This window comes from Dendrobates tinctorius, unplaced genomic scaffold, assembly GCF_039654945.1.
Source record: "Dendrobates tinctorius isolate UK_male_01 unplaced genomic scaffold, ASM3965494v1 ptg000035l, whole genome shotgun sequence".
NCBI lineage: Eukaryota > Metazoa > Chordata > Amphibia > Anura > Dendrobatidae > Dendrobates > Dendrobates tinctorius.
The window spans coordinates 39,113,283-39,129,260 of NW_027361703.1; the positions used below are offsets into that span (position 1 = coordinate 39,113,283).

The following is a 15,978-nucleotide window of genomic DNA, read 5'->3' on the forward strand; positions in this document are numbered from 1 at the left end:
CAGAGTGGAATACCTGAGAGACACAGGTGCTACCTCCAGTTAGACCCCGGACACGAGGCAGCTGTCCCAGTGGGACAAATGGGTAAACAGATATTACAAATATGGTGGAACTAAACGGCGGACCACAGGTATATGAAATGAAGCTGGCTCTGGCGAGGATAGTCAGGTTCTGGGTAGACGGAAGGCAGCTGGCTCCAGCAACTTTAGCGTTGTCCAAGGGTTCGGATGGCGAGTGGCGGAATGGGATAGCACTTGAATGTATAGGTACGAATGTCATAACCGACCAAGAGGTCACTGATATTATGTGGAAACAAATAGTATAAGCAGAGTGCCAAATGGAATGCTATAGCAGCGCAGACAGAACAGGGACAGAACTGGATTAGCAAGAGTAGATACTTTTTGCTCCGGCACTCCCCCCATGGCAGATTGGCCAGAAATAGTAAACAGTGCGCTGCCTTGGCTAATTGCTATTTTCAAAAAATGCACTCTGTCCCTTTAAGAGACCGGATGGAAGTGCACGCATGTCCTAAGCATTCTCCCAGGAGGCCTGCTGGTAGCATGCCAGGAAGTGGGGGAGAAAGACGCAGCAGCAGGACGCCAAGAGACAGACAGAGAAAGAGGATCCTGACAGGGACTTCACAGAGGTACAGGGGCAGTGTCGAGAGCAGGTGCTGGTGAGGGACCAGAACTGGGGGCAGCGCCAGAACCGGGTTCAGGGCCAGAACTGGGACTGGGTGTAATAGGTAGCAGGAGAAATTGAACCATAAAATTTGTTGGGCAATTTCTCCTGAGTACGCCGATTCCCCATATGAGGGAGAAATCTACTGTTTGGGTGCACGGCAGGGCTCAGAAGGAAAGGAGCATCATTTGACTTTTTGAATGTAAAATTTCCTGGAAACATTAGTGCACGTCATGTCCCATTGGAGAGCCCCTGTTGTGCCTAAAAAGTGGAAACCCCCTAAAAGTGACCCCATTTTGGAAAATAGACCCCTCAAGGACTGTATTTAGATGCATGATAAGCACCTTGAAGCCACAGGTGCTTCACAGAAATTTATAACGTTGAGCCATAAAAATATTAAAATAATATTTTCCTCATAAAAATGTTATTTTAGCCCCAAATTTTTAATTTTTCCAAGGGCTAAAAATAAACTGAGGTCCGTTTTTTCCGGAGTGTGCAAATACCCTACATGTAATCGGGAAATATTTTTCAGGCACAGTGCATAGCTCAGAAGACAGGGAGCGCCAGATTTTACTGTTATGGTGTGCAGGTACCATGACCCACTGGGAAAGCTCAAGAGGTGCCAGAACAGCAGAACCCCTATAAGTGATGCCATTTTACTAACTACACTTCTCAATGAATTCATCTAGGGTTGCAGTGATCATATTGACACCACAGGTGTGTTACAGAATGTTAAACTATTGAGCAGTGAAGAAAAAAACTACATTTTTACCATGAAAATTTAGTTTTAGCCCCAGACTTTACATTTTTGCACAAAAAGTGGGTAAAAGTGGCATCAAAATTTGTCCCTCAAGTTCTAGTGAACGGGGCAATGCCCCATATGTGGCTGTACAGTACTACTTAGCCATATGGAGAGACTCCAGAGAAACGGAGTGCTAATTGCCTCCTGGGGCACAGATTTTCCTAGAAGTGCTTGCGGACTCCATATACAGAGCCACTAATTGCTAGAAGAGGAGAATCCCACCTCACGCGACCCCATTTTGAAAATTGTACCCCTTTGGAATTTATCTACAGGTGTAGTGCTGATTTTGACTCCATGAGTATTTTCCAGAAACAAGCAGCAGTGAATGTTGCAGAGTGAAAATAGCAAACTGCCACTGTAATGACCAGTATGCTGTAGTGACCAGTATGTTGCAGTCACCAGTACATTATGCCTAGCCTGTGATTCTGGAGTCATGCATCTGAAATGCCAAACGTAGACGCTATATGTGGTTTAGGTAAACTGTGGAGCTCAGAAGAGAAGGGGGCATTTGGATTTGGAGTACAGAATTTACTGAATTTCTTTTGGCAGGTGAGGGGAGGTTTATGCCGTTCGGTGTGTGGTAAAATTAATATGGCAGTTTTATTTTTCTGGTTAGTGCGATTACAGCGACACCTCATTTATATCTTTTTTAATGTTTTGGTGCTTTTATGCTATAAAAACTATTTTATAAGAAAAATTATTATTTTTGTAACACTTTATTGTGAGAGCTACAACTTTTTTTTTCCCACTGATGGAGCTGTATGATGGCTTATTTTTTGAGGGACAAAATGACATTTTCATCGGTACCATGTTTAATTATAGCTGTCTTTTTTATCGCGTTTTATTCCATTTTTTGTTTGGCGGTATGAGGATAAAGCATTAGGTGTTCACAAAAGGGGTTAACTAGTGGGACAGTTTTATAGGTCGGGTCAGTGCGGACTCAGTGATACCAAATATGTGTTCTTTTATTGTTTTGTTTTTTTACTCAAATATTTATTTAGATGTACAATATCTTTTGATTTTTTATTATTTTTGATTTTTTTTCTTAAAATATTTGTACAATTATGAAAACATTTTTTTTTACTTTTTCTAGCTTTTTTACTTTGTCCCAATATGAGACTACCATTTTTTGCAGGCTGATCGCTTCTACAGCATGGAGATGAAGCAACATCTCCATGCTGCAGAAACTGTCAACTCAGCACTGACAGACAAACTTGCTCATCATTCACTGGTCATGATCAGAAAGTTTGCTAGGTCTGGTGACACAGATGTCATCATGACAACATTGGGTCACCATGGCAAAGTTCTGCTGCATTCCGAATGCTGCAATCGTGTTCTATTGTAGCATTTCGGGGTTTAAAGCGCCTGGAGCGGTCTGTGATAATTCCTGGCACTTAGTGCTGGATGTGAACTGTCAGAATCAGCTAACACTGCAATTGCTCAGACATAATATTCCATCCCTGGTCAAATAGGCCCAGGGCACAGGAATGGAATTTTAAATCTGATGTCAGAAAGGGGTTAATGCCTTAACTTATAAATAGCATCTTGGAGCAATGGGTATCTCCAATATTAAAATATAATATTTTGCTGCACCTCTATAACACATGAAAAGTGGTGGTCCAACAATAACTTAAGTTGATGAGTAGAAATTAACCAAAATTATATGCCCCTGCCCTTAGTGTCTCTTTTTAAGCTTGCTAAAACAACTATATCTAAAAAACATTCCATCTAAGTATCAAAGTTTCAATAAAGATCTGGAAACATTTTCTTTCAATATCTCTATGTCAAAATTTATTTGCAGACATTTTTTAATTATTCTTTCCACCATATTTCTAAACATGAATACAATTGCACAGATACTTAAATGTTTTTAGCGTAATTGAGTCACTAATTGAAATCTATCTGAAAACAAATTTCTGCCGATCAAATAAAAAAATCAAAGGCATAACATGATTATTAGTATAATAAAATCCGTAACTTTCTTTAGAACATTTGTTTATTTGCAGCTGTAAATAGTGTAATACCACAATGGATTTTGAATGCAGTTGATAAGGAGCAAATCATGTTACAGCTGATTAGTACATTTGTAGAGAATTCCTTTATAGATTACTTTGCCTAGACATCACAGCAGAACGATGCAGCAGAATCCCTCAGCCAACATTCATGCACAAGTCTTGACTACAGAGTTCCGTAGGTACCATTGTTTCTATGGCAACTAGTAAGGCAATAAAGTCCGTAGCTGAACAGAATGCACCGTTTGAATTTTGGAAATGCCAGAGGCGCCTTTTTTTTAATATGTTAACTTCAGAGTTCATATAAAGTGGGCTTTTTATAAGACTGGACTAACCTGGCTCTCCATTCAGTACAGCATTACCCCATCCTAAATATTACTATAATTTACAAATATAATATTTTCTTAAAATTTCTAATAAAAGCGCAAATGAAATACAGTACATGCTGTATACATATCTTTCACCCTCTCCCTCTCTTTAGCCAGTGTGAAAGCTAATGGCAGTGACGGATGTTCTGACAGATTTACTAAATGAGGCATGTGAAGTCATAAATTGTTGCAACATATATATCAGAGAATTAGCTTAGCATTACTTCAGGCTACTTTTATTGCATGTGAGCCATAGAGTTTATATGCATTCTTACCTTTACATTGTATAGATTTTTTTCCACCCATTTTTTGTCTTTTTTCTGCATTTTCTACATTGTAACAATATGTGGATGCTATTTCCATGCGAAACGTTTTACAGAAACTGAATAATACAAATGACAATTGACTGGTGCACAAGACAAAGCTCCTTTTACGCTGAGTGAAATTTAAATGGCAGCATCTTAGGCTGAAATAGCATAAAAAAACATAAAAACTAAAACGGAACAGATCATATTAAATATGCAGTCTGAACTATAAGAGTATTTCACCCTTGGCAGATGTATTGCCTTCATTTCTAAAACTAAAAAAATCATCTCTATATATGAATGGGATTGTTTTGGACTGAACACATGGATTTTTGCAAGACCCCTTCAGATGAATGGGAATATTGAAAAAATATCTTCATCAGGCCTATTGTACACTTCTATGTAGCAGTAGGAAGTGACCATGCTCATATATAGTTCAATGGAGAAAATCGTAATTAATTTACCTACTGCCTTCCAGTTCCATGATGCACAATTAAGTAAAGGAGTTGGTGCAGGTATATGGAGAAGGTTCAAGAGTTAAGCCCACTAAAAACAGGGAAAGTGCTGGCTGTGTCCTACACAGCCGACACATGTCTCTAAAAGCAGAGACTGGAGCTAGCTCCGATCACTGCTGTCATTAGTTGCTTGTAGTATATACTGCAAGCAACTAATGATGCTACAATTGCATTTCATTTTACCTTATATGGGAAAGTCAATAGTGTCATTCAATGCTATTGCTCTACCCAAAAAAACAAGCCCTAATATTGCTTTTTTAATAAAAAAATAAAGAAGTTATGGCTCTTAGAATAAGAGGAGGGGAAAACAAAATCACAAAAGTATAAATATTATTCATCTTTAAGGGGTTAAAATAACCTTTAAGATTAGAAAACATGGCAGATTTTTCTGTCTATAAGGCTAGTTTCACACTAGTGTTACCAAGCGCAGCACAGGGCTGATGCTAAGCTCCGCCCCTGGCCATGTCCCCTCTGTTCAGCTCCTCCTCTGAGCGCATGACGCTGCATGCGACCAGCATACCCTAAATTTAGCGTTGGGTACACTGGCCGTACGCTGGTATGGTTTTGCCGGTGCATGTACCCTTTTTGCACACGTCAGCGCAGTGCAAAAAGGGCGCATGCGCCGGCAAAACCATACTAGCGCACGGAAAGCATACCCAATGCTAAATATAGGGTGTGCTGGTCGCATGCAGTGTCATGCGCTCAGAGGAGGAACTGACCAGAGGGGGTGCAGCCAGGGGCGGAGCTTAGCAGCGGCCCTGCGCTGGGTAATGTTAGTGTGAAACTAGCCTAAGACGCACTTTTTAACAAGGTAACACCTTGCTACAACTTATGTGTGTCTAAAAACCCTTCTCACACAGTGAGATCGCTAGCGATATCGCTAAAGCATCACCGATTTTGTGATGCAACAACAAGATCACTAGCGATCTCGCTACATGTGACACGTACCCGTGACTGCCCCCGGTGGATATCGCTGATCGCGCTCGAATGTCCTGGGCCATTTTTTCCTCATTGGCCTCCTGCTGGTGCCGACTACTGACGCATGGACGCAGGCGGAAGTCATCATCATCGCTGCTGTGTGACAGGTAAGAGCGACTGCCGCTTGATCGCTTATTGCTGCTGCATCGCTGGTGAGATCTGCCTGTTTGGGTAGAGCATTCATGAACAATGTGCTCTTATCTCAGAGATAACTGAGCGGCAGCATAGTTTTCTAGATCTGTGTAATTAATCCTGAGCAGAAGAGACTGAACTGAGCTTGTAATAGGTTAGGTAAAGCTTACATCCACATGAAGTTAAATATAATGGATCTTTGGTGCACAGGCTGAAGAAAAATAAAATGGTCACACATAGATAACAAGTTGGTTTACACTTGGAAGAGTCTCAGTCTACCAGGCAAAAGCCAAACTCCTGCATTTTCACATGTTGCTTTGTTTGTACACCATATAGGTTATATACAGTATGTGATGCCATCCTTGTTTGTCCATATTTATGTTTGGTCACAAAGGGCACAGAAAGTCAGTGTAGCACAAGAATGCTTAATGTAAAATCTGCAGTAGACCTTCTTCATGATGTGGAAATTAGAACATTGTTTGCTAAAGTGTACAGCCGGCTAAATTGTGTATAACGAGTTTAAGTGGCATAAATGTTAAGACACCAAGCATAGTTGATTCTCAATAAATGTATTTGTGCTCTTCATGAGCTTTAACATAGTAACATAGTTATAAAGGTTGAATGAAGACTTTAAGTCCATCTAGTTCAACCCATATCCTATCCTAACTTGCCCTAACATGTTGATCCAGAGGAAGGCAAAAAAAGCCCATGTGGCAAACAGTTAGCTTCACATTGGGGAAAAAAATTCCTTCCCGACTCCACATACGGCCATCAGACTAGCTTTGGAACATATCAATCAAAATAACTGTATTGGGACCTTGTTATATCTCTGTTGTGGACAGTGAATACCCTTTTTTTGGTACTGTTAGGTGCCGGGATTCTCCCGCTGCATGGGATAGATCTTAAGCCTTGTCTGGTGCAGTGGTCTCCCATTCAGGATCAGCCACTACTGCTCAGCACAGACTCGGGACACAGTGCCTTGCCAAAGCTCGTGCTGCATGTGCAGTTGCTGCTGACTCTCCAGCAAAGCCTATGGTGACTATTGGTATACATGTGCAGCGTTATACTCTGGAGCCAAAGTCCAGATTTCACCCTACTAAGCTTGTCCATGATGTGGCGCCTTTTCATTGGTGCTCAGACGTCAGCTGCTCTGGTGATGTGGCAACATCAGATTGATCAACAGGCAAAGTCCTGTCTGTCTGGACTTGAGCATAAGGTATAAAAGTCTCTCAATGGTGCACACCTGTGCGCTAGTATCATGTGTGTTTGTGGATACTTTAGCACCCTGTGTGCACGTGTGCCGCAATAGGACTGCAAATGTTTGTCTAGACAGGCAGTGTAGAGTGGAAACTCCCGCTTGAACTTAGCATCTGCAGCGTGCATCCTCAGGTGCGCATGCTAAAGCAAACTGTGTGTCAGAGCAGGCTCAACCACAGCTTAGTCTTTCCTGGGGTTAAGTTATAGGGACCCCAATTAGTATATTTCTATATGCCTGTGCAGTCTAACAGGGTATAGTCCTTTTTGTGCTGCTTCATAGTACTGCTCTGTGGTGTAACAGAGCTGATACTTTTCACTCTGTGCACACTGAGTGACATTTAACTCAGTGTGCTTAAAGTGTTTTCTCGCAGCCTTGCTCCACCATTGTGCTAGCTGCGGTTTCTCCATCACCGCATGGTGGATTCCGGGTTGCGAACGCACCTTTTTATTATTTCATATTAGGTGCATTCCGCCAATCCTGATGGGTACAACTGTGCTAATATACTTCTCTCACTTGGAATAAATCATTAGCCCCCTCTTAAACCTTAGAGCACCAGCAAACCGCAGACCACCAATATTACCCCTCCAACATCTTTACATCACTATGGTAGTTTTATTACTAATATTTTTTCCCTAAATGCTGTTTTCCAAAACCTGGGTGCATCTTATATTCAAAAAAGAAAAAAGTCAGCTCATCCACATGTAGACAGACAATCGGAGCACGGAGTTCAGCGGTGAAGCAGGAAAACCTATGGATCACAAAGAAACCGCAAGGTTTGAAACACGTTTGCTGCTATATACCTCCCCATAGAGGGCTTGTGACATTTATGCTGATTGCATCAATTTTTTAATGAATTACTAATAAATTATTTTTATGGATATCCATCTTATAGATCAAAAACATGGTAATTAAAGTCAAAATCATGACAAAGTACCCCAAGATTTAACTTAATTAGGAATAAGATACTTTGTTATAAGGATTATTTATGTAAGGCTCTGTGTTCATCATGTTTGTAACAGATACCACAATGCTCTTCTGAATTTGAAGTCTGATTGACATAACAAGTACCTGTCGATCACTCTAACTTTTAATTGGGCTCTTTGGGTGCCATTATCTTATTTTCTGTTATATTTTTCATCCTTTTATTATGTATGGTTCCGTGTCACCAATTACTTATAAATGTATATCTGTTAGTGAACTACCAATTACTAGAGCTGGGATATATAGACAGGGCATTAATTTTTTTTCTTCTAATCATATTTATAGTTGGTTTCCAACTCATTTATCATCAAGGAACTCCTAGTTTAAGGAATTTGCTACCATTTAAAAAGGGATGGCAATTTTAGGTTTTCAAAGAATTTATACCAATAGCTGTAGAATACAATACACCTTTTTAAAAAAAAAAAAAAAAAATTAATAAAGATAAATGATGTCTTCTACACTGATAGGTGCAGGTGCTGGCATGGGTGTTTCTGGAAATTAGATCAACGAGAAGAAAGCTTTGCATGGAAAGGGTGTCATGAGACCCCATGTTTGAGAGATTAGACTTGCTTCTATCAGACATAAAAGTTTGAGATTGGAATACTAATTTAAATAAGTTCTGCAACTTTGTGTTCATATCTGGACTTTGAATAACACTTTTACAACTACTAGTGAGCAATATTGTAGTGCAAAGATGGCATGCAAGTGAATCAGTTGTGCCCTCTAGTGTGTAAGTTTCTTTCTGCCTTTGGATCACAGGGGGAAGGTCCTAGGTCTGCAGGAGATAGAATTAAATTCTTCTATCATTTTTCAAAGTCTTGTTCTAGAAATATAATGCTAAGATGTAATAATAGAAATATTTTTATTTACAAGACACCAACATATTCCAAGATAGTTCACAATTCAAAGGGTAATTTAAATAGTAATATTTGATTCAACAATTCAAAGAGTGATGAGAGCCCTGCTAGCAAGAGCTTACTATCTAAGAAAGACGTAGTCTTTATACCACAGGATGAACAGTAACCTAAAGTAAGAGAACGTAACTGAACCACAGCTAGGCTGTTAGTTTGTGACTGACAAAGTCTGCTTTCTATTTTTATGAGCATAGCTATGCCTAAGCATAACTATGTAGGCAGCCTTGGGCTATAATGTAGTATGCAGCTCAAGACCATTGTAGGAAGCCTAATGAATCATGTTTGAAAACATAAATAATGGAGATTTCTGAACACCAGATAGGTTAATTGTTTAATACTGACAACCTCAAACATTATTAAGGGCCCCGTCACACATAGCGACTCACCAGCGATCTCGACAATGATATCAACGTGTCAGGATCGCTGGTGAGTCGCTACATGATCGCTGGTGAGCTGTCAGACAGACAGCGGCGTCGCTGTGTACTTAGTTACCAGCGCCTGATGCAGGGAGCTGGTAACTAAGGTACACATCGGGTTTCTAAAGGACGTGCATCACTTAGAAACCTGATGTGTACCTTAGTTACCAGCTTCCTGCATCAGTGCGCTGGTAACTAAGGTACACAGAGGGTTTCTAAGCACAGCGCCGTGCTTAGAAACCCTGCGTTTACCTTAGTTACCAGCTGATCGATGGTCTCCCGCCTGTCACACGCAGCGATGCATGCTAGCCAGCGGGAGACCAGCGACCAAAAAAAGTCAAGGGCTTTCCTACAGCGATCAGTGTTACCGGCAGGGGGGCCGGTCACTGATCGCTGTCACACACAGCGATCTCGCTGGTGAGATCGCTGTTGCGTCACAAAAATTGTGACTTAGCAGCGATCTCGTTAGCGAGATCGCTATGTGTGATGGGGCCCTAAGTAGTGGGGCACTTAGTAGTGACAACTGGGGTCTAGATACACCCCCAGAGCCTACCCATGATGGTGCATGTTAAAAAATATGTATCTTACATTATCATACATTGTAATATACATTAGTTCTAACATATTGCTGTACAAAATAGTGACCAGTTTCTTGAACAAATATGTAGGCTGAAACCAACATTAATACTATTATCAAAAACTCATTTGGCCCCTCACCGCAAGTTTATGGTACTCTAATTAGACATTTTACTACATTTTCAAATGCAGTTAAGAAACTCAGTTCATTTAATTGATGAAATTGAAGCAAAGAAGCATATTTAAACCTGTAGCATTGTTTAATGCTTTTAATGCCCATTATCTAATAAAGTAGAAGCAATCTTAAGCTTACTAGTAATGAATTTGCAAAGACGATTTGATGAGGCAAAATAAAAAGCATAAAGATAGAAGCAGAAAGTTTTTTTTCTACACTTAAAAGTTAAAACTTGCTGTAGCTGCAGGGGAATCCAGTCAAATGTATTCATAGTAGATTTGAGCGAAACGGGTCGGCCAGATTCATAAGTTGCCGACTTATGGCAAAGTCAGGTTGCACCGACCGAAACCTGACCACAGCGTGAAGTCGGCCATGCGGTTGGCAAAATGAGAGCCAAAGTCGGATTTCCCAGAATGCGTACATGTGACTTTTTTCAGCCACTGAGCAAGGACGTACACTGTGGGCAACGAGATAACATAATGCAGCATCCGGAGAGAGAGAGAGTTTTCGCACACTGTAAAAAAGCGGTCCCGCATGTAGGTGTGTTTACTGTCCTCCACTCCCTGCTGACTTTGCTTCCCCATTGACTTGCATTGGGTTTCGTGTTTCAGTTGGACCTTCGACTTTTCCCAATAGTCGGCCAAATTTGTTTGACTCGACTTTTGAGAAAGTCGGGTTTCATGAAACCCGACTCGACCCTAAAAAAGGCAAAGTAGCTCATCTCTAATTCATAGCAATGTGATTAGAGGTGAGCGACTTTGTCTTTTTTTAGGGTCAAGTTGGGTTTCATGAAACCCGACTTTCTCAAAAGTCGAGTCGGACGAAATCGGCTGACTATCGGGAAAAGTCAAAGGTCCAACTGAAACACGAAACGCAATGCAAGTCAATGAGGAAGCAAAGTCGGCAGGGAGTGGAGGACAGTAAACACACCTACATGCCGGACTGCTTTTTTGAAGTGCGCGAAAAATCTCTCTCCGGACGCTGCACATGTCATCTTGTTGCCCACAGTGTACGTCCTTGCTCAGTGGCTAAAAAAAGTCACGTGCAAGCATTCTGGGAAATCCGACTTTGGCGCTCATTTTGCCGACCGCATGGCCGACTTCACGCTGTGGTCGGGTTTCGGTCGGCGAAACCCGACTTTGCCATAAGTCGGCGACTTATGAATCTGGCTGACCTGTTTCGCTCAACTCTAAATGTGATACAGACATGAGACATTATGCAGGTCCAGAAGCTTTGAACTTCACTGGTTCTCTAAATTAAGGGTGATGATTTCTATCCATAGAGACATGTGAGAAAAAATGTAACTAAATCAAGTCATTTTCTGGAATGTACACAGTTTTTCAAAAAAATTAAATATACGAGACATATATTAGGTTAGGTTTCTCATGTAAGACTACTGTTGAGCTATCTCTTTATTTTGTTTTATTTATTTTGTTCAATTAAACAACCTTTTTATAAAATATATTTACTCCTAAGGGTCAGGAAAATAAGAAAAAACAATTGTTTATTTTAGGATTGCTTCCTCCAATAGGTGGCACTAGTGTTCAGTCCTCCTCTTTATCTGAAGAGACAATTTGCATATTTAGAAATGACCAGAGAAGCACATAGGTTATAAGCTTTCTTACACCAGGCTTGGTCCACTCCACAAGTAGACATGTTACTCCTCAGACATTTTTAGAGGCCTCCTATTCAGTCAGATCAGACCTCTTACTTTGCACTGAAGAGAAGCTAACACCTCAAAACAAGTCTGGAAATAGAGTGTCTGATTTCTCTTGTATTCTAAGTCATGTTTCAAGGCTCAGTGAATGGTCAATATTGACTTTTAGGATGGTTGCTTCCAATATTGTTCAACTCTTCTATCTCTGAAGAAACAAGTTGCATAATTGACATTATTAAGGATGTGTTTGTGCTAAAAAGTTTGAAAGGGGTTGGATATGGTGCTAGGAGATTTCATAATGTTACGCATCCTTTTGGCGAAATTGGAGGCTTTACAGTATTGCAATTTGTGGCAAATTGATTAGCTGTAGTGATAAACGAGTATACTAGATGCTTGGGTTTTCCCGAGCATGCTCGAGTGATCTCCGAGTATTTTGCCGTGCTTGGAGATTTAGGGCCCTGTCACACATAGCGACGCACCAGCGATCCCGACAACGATATGACCTTGTCAGGATCGCTGGTGTGTCTCTACATGATTGCTGGTGAGCTGCCAAACAGGCAGCTTCACCAGCGATCAGCACCAGCGACACGCGGGTAATAAGCGACACACGTCGCTTAGTTACTCACTGTGTACCTTAGTTACCAGTGTGCTGGTGCAGGGAGCTGGTAACCAAGGTACACATTGGGTTTCTAAGCGGTGCACGGCACTTAGAAACCCGATGTGTTCCTTGGTTACCAGCTCACTGCACCAGCACGCTGGTAACTAAGGTACACATCGGGTTTCTAAGCGCTGTGTGCCCCTTAGAAGCCCGATGTGTACCTTAGTTACCAGCGCCAGCTCGCTGATCTCCCGCCTGCCACACGCAGCGATGCATGCTAGCCAGCGGGAGACCAGCAATCAAAAAAATGTCCTGGCCATTCCAGGACGATCAGCGATACCCGGCAGGGGGGCCAGTCGCTGGTAAGTGTCACACACAGCGATCTCACTGATGAGATCGCTGTTGCGTCACAAAACTTGTGACTCAGCAGCGATCTCGCTAGCGAGATGGCTATGTGTGATGGGGGCTTAAGTTTTCATTGTCTCAGCTGCATGATTTGCGGCTGCTTGACAGGCTGAATACATGTGAGGATTGCCTGTTTGTTAGAAATTCCACACATGTATTCATGCTGTCTAGCAGCCGCAAATCATGCAGCTGTGTCGACACAGCTCCAGTTTATTTATATCTTTTTAGAGAAGAGAGAGAGAAGATTCAAAAAGATATAAATAAACTGGAGCAGTGGGCAGCAACTAACAGAATGGTTTTTAACAGAGAAAAATGCAAAGTACTACATCTGGGCAATAAAAATGAAAAAAGCATATACAGAAAGGGAGGAATAGGGCTAAGCAGCAGCACATGTGAAAAAGACTTGGGTATACTAATAGATCACAGACTGAATATGAGTCAACAGTGTGATGCAGCAGCAAAAAAGGCAAATGCAATTCTAGGAAGTATTAACAGAAGCATACAGTTTAGATCACGTGAAGTCATTATTGCCCTCTAGTCCTCTTTGGTCAGACCTCATCTAGAATACTGTGTCCAGTTTTGGGCACCACATTTTAAAAAAGACATCAACAAACTGGAGCAAGTTCAGAAAAAAGCGACCAGAATGGTGACCGGTCTGCAAACCCTGTCTTATGAGGAAATGTTGCAGGATTTGGGAATGTTTAGCCTGCAAAAGAGAAGACTGAGAGGAGACTTAGTAACTGTCTACAAATATCTGAAGGGCTGTCACATTGCAGAAGGATCATCTTTATTCTCATTTGCACAAGGAAAGACTAGAAGCAATGGGATGAAACTGAATGGGAGGAGACACAGATTAGATATCAGAAAAACTTTTTGACAGTTAGAGTGATCAATGAGTGGAACAGGCTGCCACGAGAGGTGGTAAGTTCTCCTTCTATAGAAGTCTTCAAACAGAGGCTGGACAGATGCAGTATCTGTCTGGGATGATTTGGCGAATCCTGCTTTGAGCAGGGGGTTGGACCAGATGGCCCAGGAGGTCCCTTCCAACTCTACAATTCTATGATAAACACTAAATCTCCGAGCACACCAAAATACTCGGAGATCAACCGAGCATGCTCGGGAAAACCAGAGCAACAAGTATACTCGCTCATCACTAATTAGCTGCTAATCAAATTTTTGGGAAAAATTTGCAGAATCTTCTGAATTTGAATTCAAAGTATTCAATCATCTCTACTTATCACCTATGCACAGTAATAGTCATATGCCTATTTTAGTGATATATGTATTTGCCTACACACTGGTTTGAATCACATTGAACAATGCTGTACTTATTGCTGTGAAATCTGTTTTATTTATAAAAGATGGTGTAAAGGAGAGTTGAAGGTAGAGATTGAAAGTTGCAGGCATGTTTTTTTTTAATATGCTCTCAATGTTACTTAGGTAGCAATATGAGTGATCCAGCTTCCCTGCAGTATCTCATCTGACTCAGCTCCTTATAAAACAATCATCTTTGACTGCATTGTAAATATCCTATAAAGATCACTTAGTCTAAATACACTTTGATTTGGTAAAAAAAGGAGATTTTTACGTAGGATGCTGCAGAAAGGTATATAGATCTGCATGACTATGACACTGTGAGCATTATTGATATGTGAACACTATTGTCTGTTTATAAATTGTTATGAAGGTACCATTATGTTTGTACAGATTGCTGTGTGGGCACAGAGCCATAATGTTGGATGAAACATTGAACATCTACAAGTACAGTTATGCTATCAGAAAAACTTTGCTAACAGGATATTGGATTTTGAAGAAAAAAACTGTGATTATGAAGCAAAAATTAATGAAAAGACAAAAGTTTGGACCTAGCTCTAGTTTTTGGCTGTCAAAACACAAAACTGAACTGCCAAAAGGATGGATTATGTTGAGGAACATTACAAAACCAAGTTATACAAGTCAATTCAGGAGCCTCACTGCATTATCACAGTAGGGAAGCAGCTATAAACATAATGGTTAAACCCTGTGAACCTGCCATAGGACAGCATATTATTACATACATAAAGTGCCTACATTTCAGAGATGGGAAAAAAAAAAACATATTTAATATTTATTCTGTAACAACTCAAGCTCTAATGACTGAGTAACCAGAGGAAGACATACCCTTTTTACAGCATGTGCCGTTTCACATGGGCCCAGTAGGTAAAGGGTGCCTTCTCAACTTACAAGCTGCTATCTACCATCTATTAAATTGTAGGAAAATATCTTGGTAAAGATTTTGTGAATTGATTTGCTAGACCGCATTTAGTGGCCTGGTCAGTTTTATGTGACTGTCAAATGGGAGCCCTGCAAACCGCTTCCTACCTGACTTAATCCCCTATCTTTTTTTGATTAGCCAACTTGGCTCAATGTCATTATTGCCATGTGTTAAGCCATCTCTAGCCAGCTAATAAAAAGAAGAGTTGAGGATGCCGAGAGGTAGGAGGAAGTTGTCAATACTTCTGTCTAATGACCAAAGAATTCTGACATGACTTCTAGACTGGGTCCTGTAAATCAGGTGCATAAGTAGAAATCATGGGGCCCCAAAGTACCATAGCAGATGTCCTAATTGAGCTCCTCAACCTTCATAGAAAAAATATTTGGTGGGGTCACAGTAGAGCATATCTCACAACTTTGCAGCCCTTTCAAAGTAATTTGCTCCTATTGAAGCCAATTGGTGTTCTCAAGCACTAAGATACCACTTTCATGACCACATAAAGTATGATGCCAACAAAAGTGCCCCCAAACACAGTGCGGTATCACCACTGTGAATTCTTCCACAGAAAATTACATACCCACAGAATGATGATGCTATTGTATCCCCCACCCCACAAAGTATGATACCCCCACAGTAACTACAACACAGTATGATGGTCCCCACAGTCCCCACATGCAGTAGGATGGTCCAACACAGTCATTCTCATTAGTATAGGCCCCCCATAGTCCTCCACACAATATGATGCCTCCCAAGTATGGTGGCCCCACAAAACAATCCACACAGTATGATTGACTCTACACAATCCTCCACACTGTACAGATCCACACTACACATACAGCATGATGGACCCCACACAACCATCCACACTATATAGTGGTCCACACACAGTACAATGGCCCCCAATAGCCCTTCAAACAGTACAAAGGCCCTTCATATTGCCTTACAAAGAATAT

The 15,978-nt window shown here is 41.0% G+C and overlaps 2 protein-coding genes across 3 annotated transcripts in view; both read right to left on the reverse strand.

Annotated features, from left to right (window-relative positions):
* GRM8 (glutamate metabotropic receptor 8) overlaps nucleotides 1-15,978 on the reverse strand; it is a 1,729,433-nt gene that overhangs the window by 612,479 nt on the left and 1,100,976 nt on the right. The gene's annotated exons all lie outside the window — the stretch shown is intronic.
* LOC141087809 (uncharacterized) overlaps nucleotides 1-15,978 on the reverse strand; it is a 41,430-nt gene that overhangs the window by 663 nt on the left and 24,789 nt on the right. Inside the window, exon 4 of the mRNA XM_073573653.1 lies at nucleotides 4,137-4,243. Within this exon, the coding sequence (XP_073429754.1) occupies nucleotides 4,137-4,243 (107 nt within the window). The remainder of the gene's footprint in view (nucleotides 1-4,136; nucleotides 4,244-15,978) is intronic.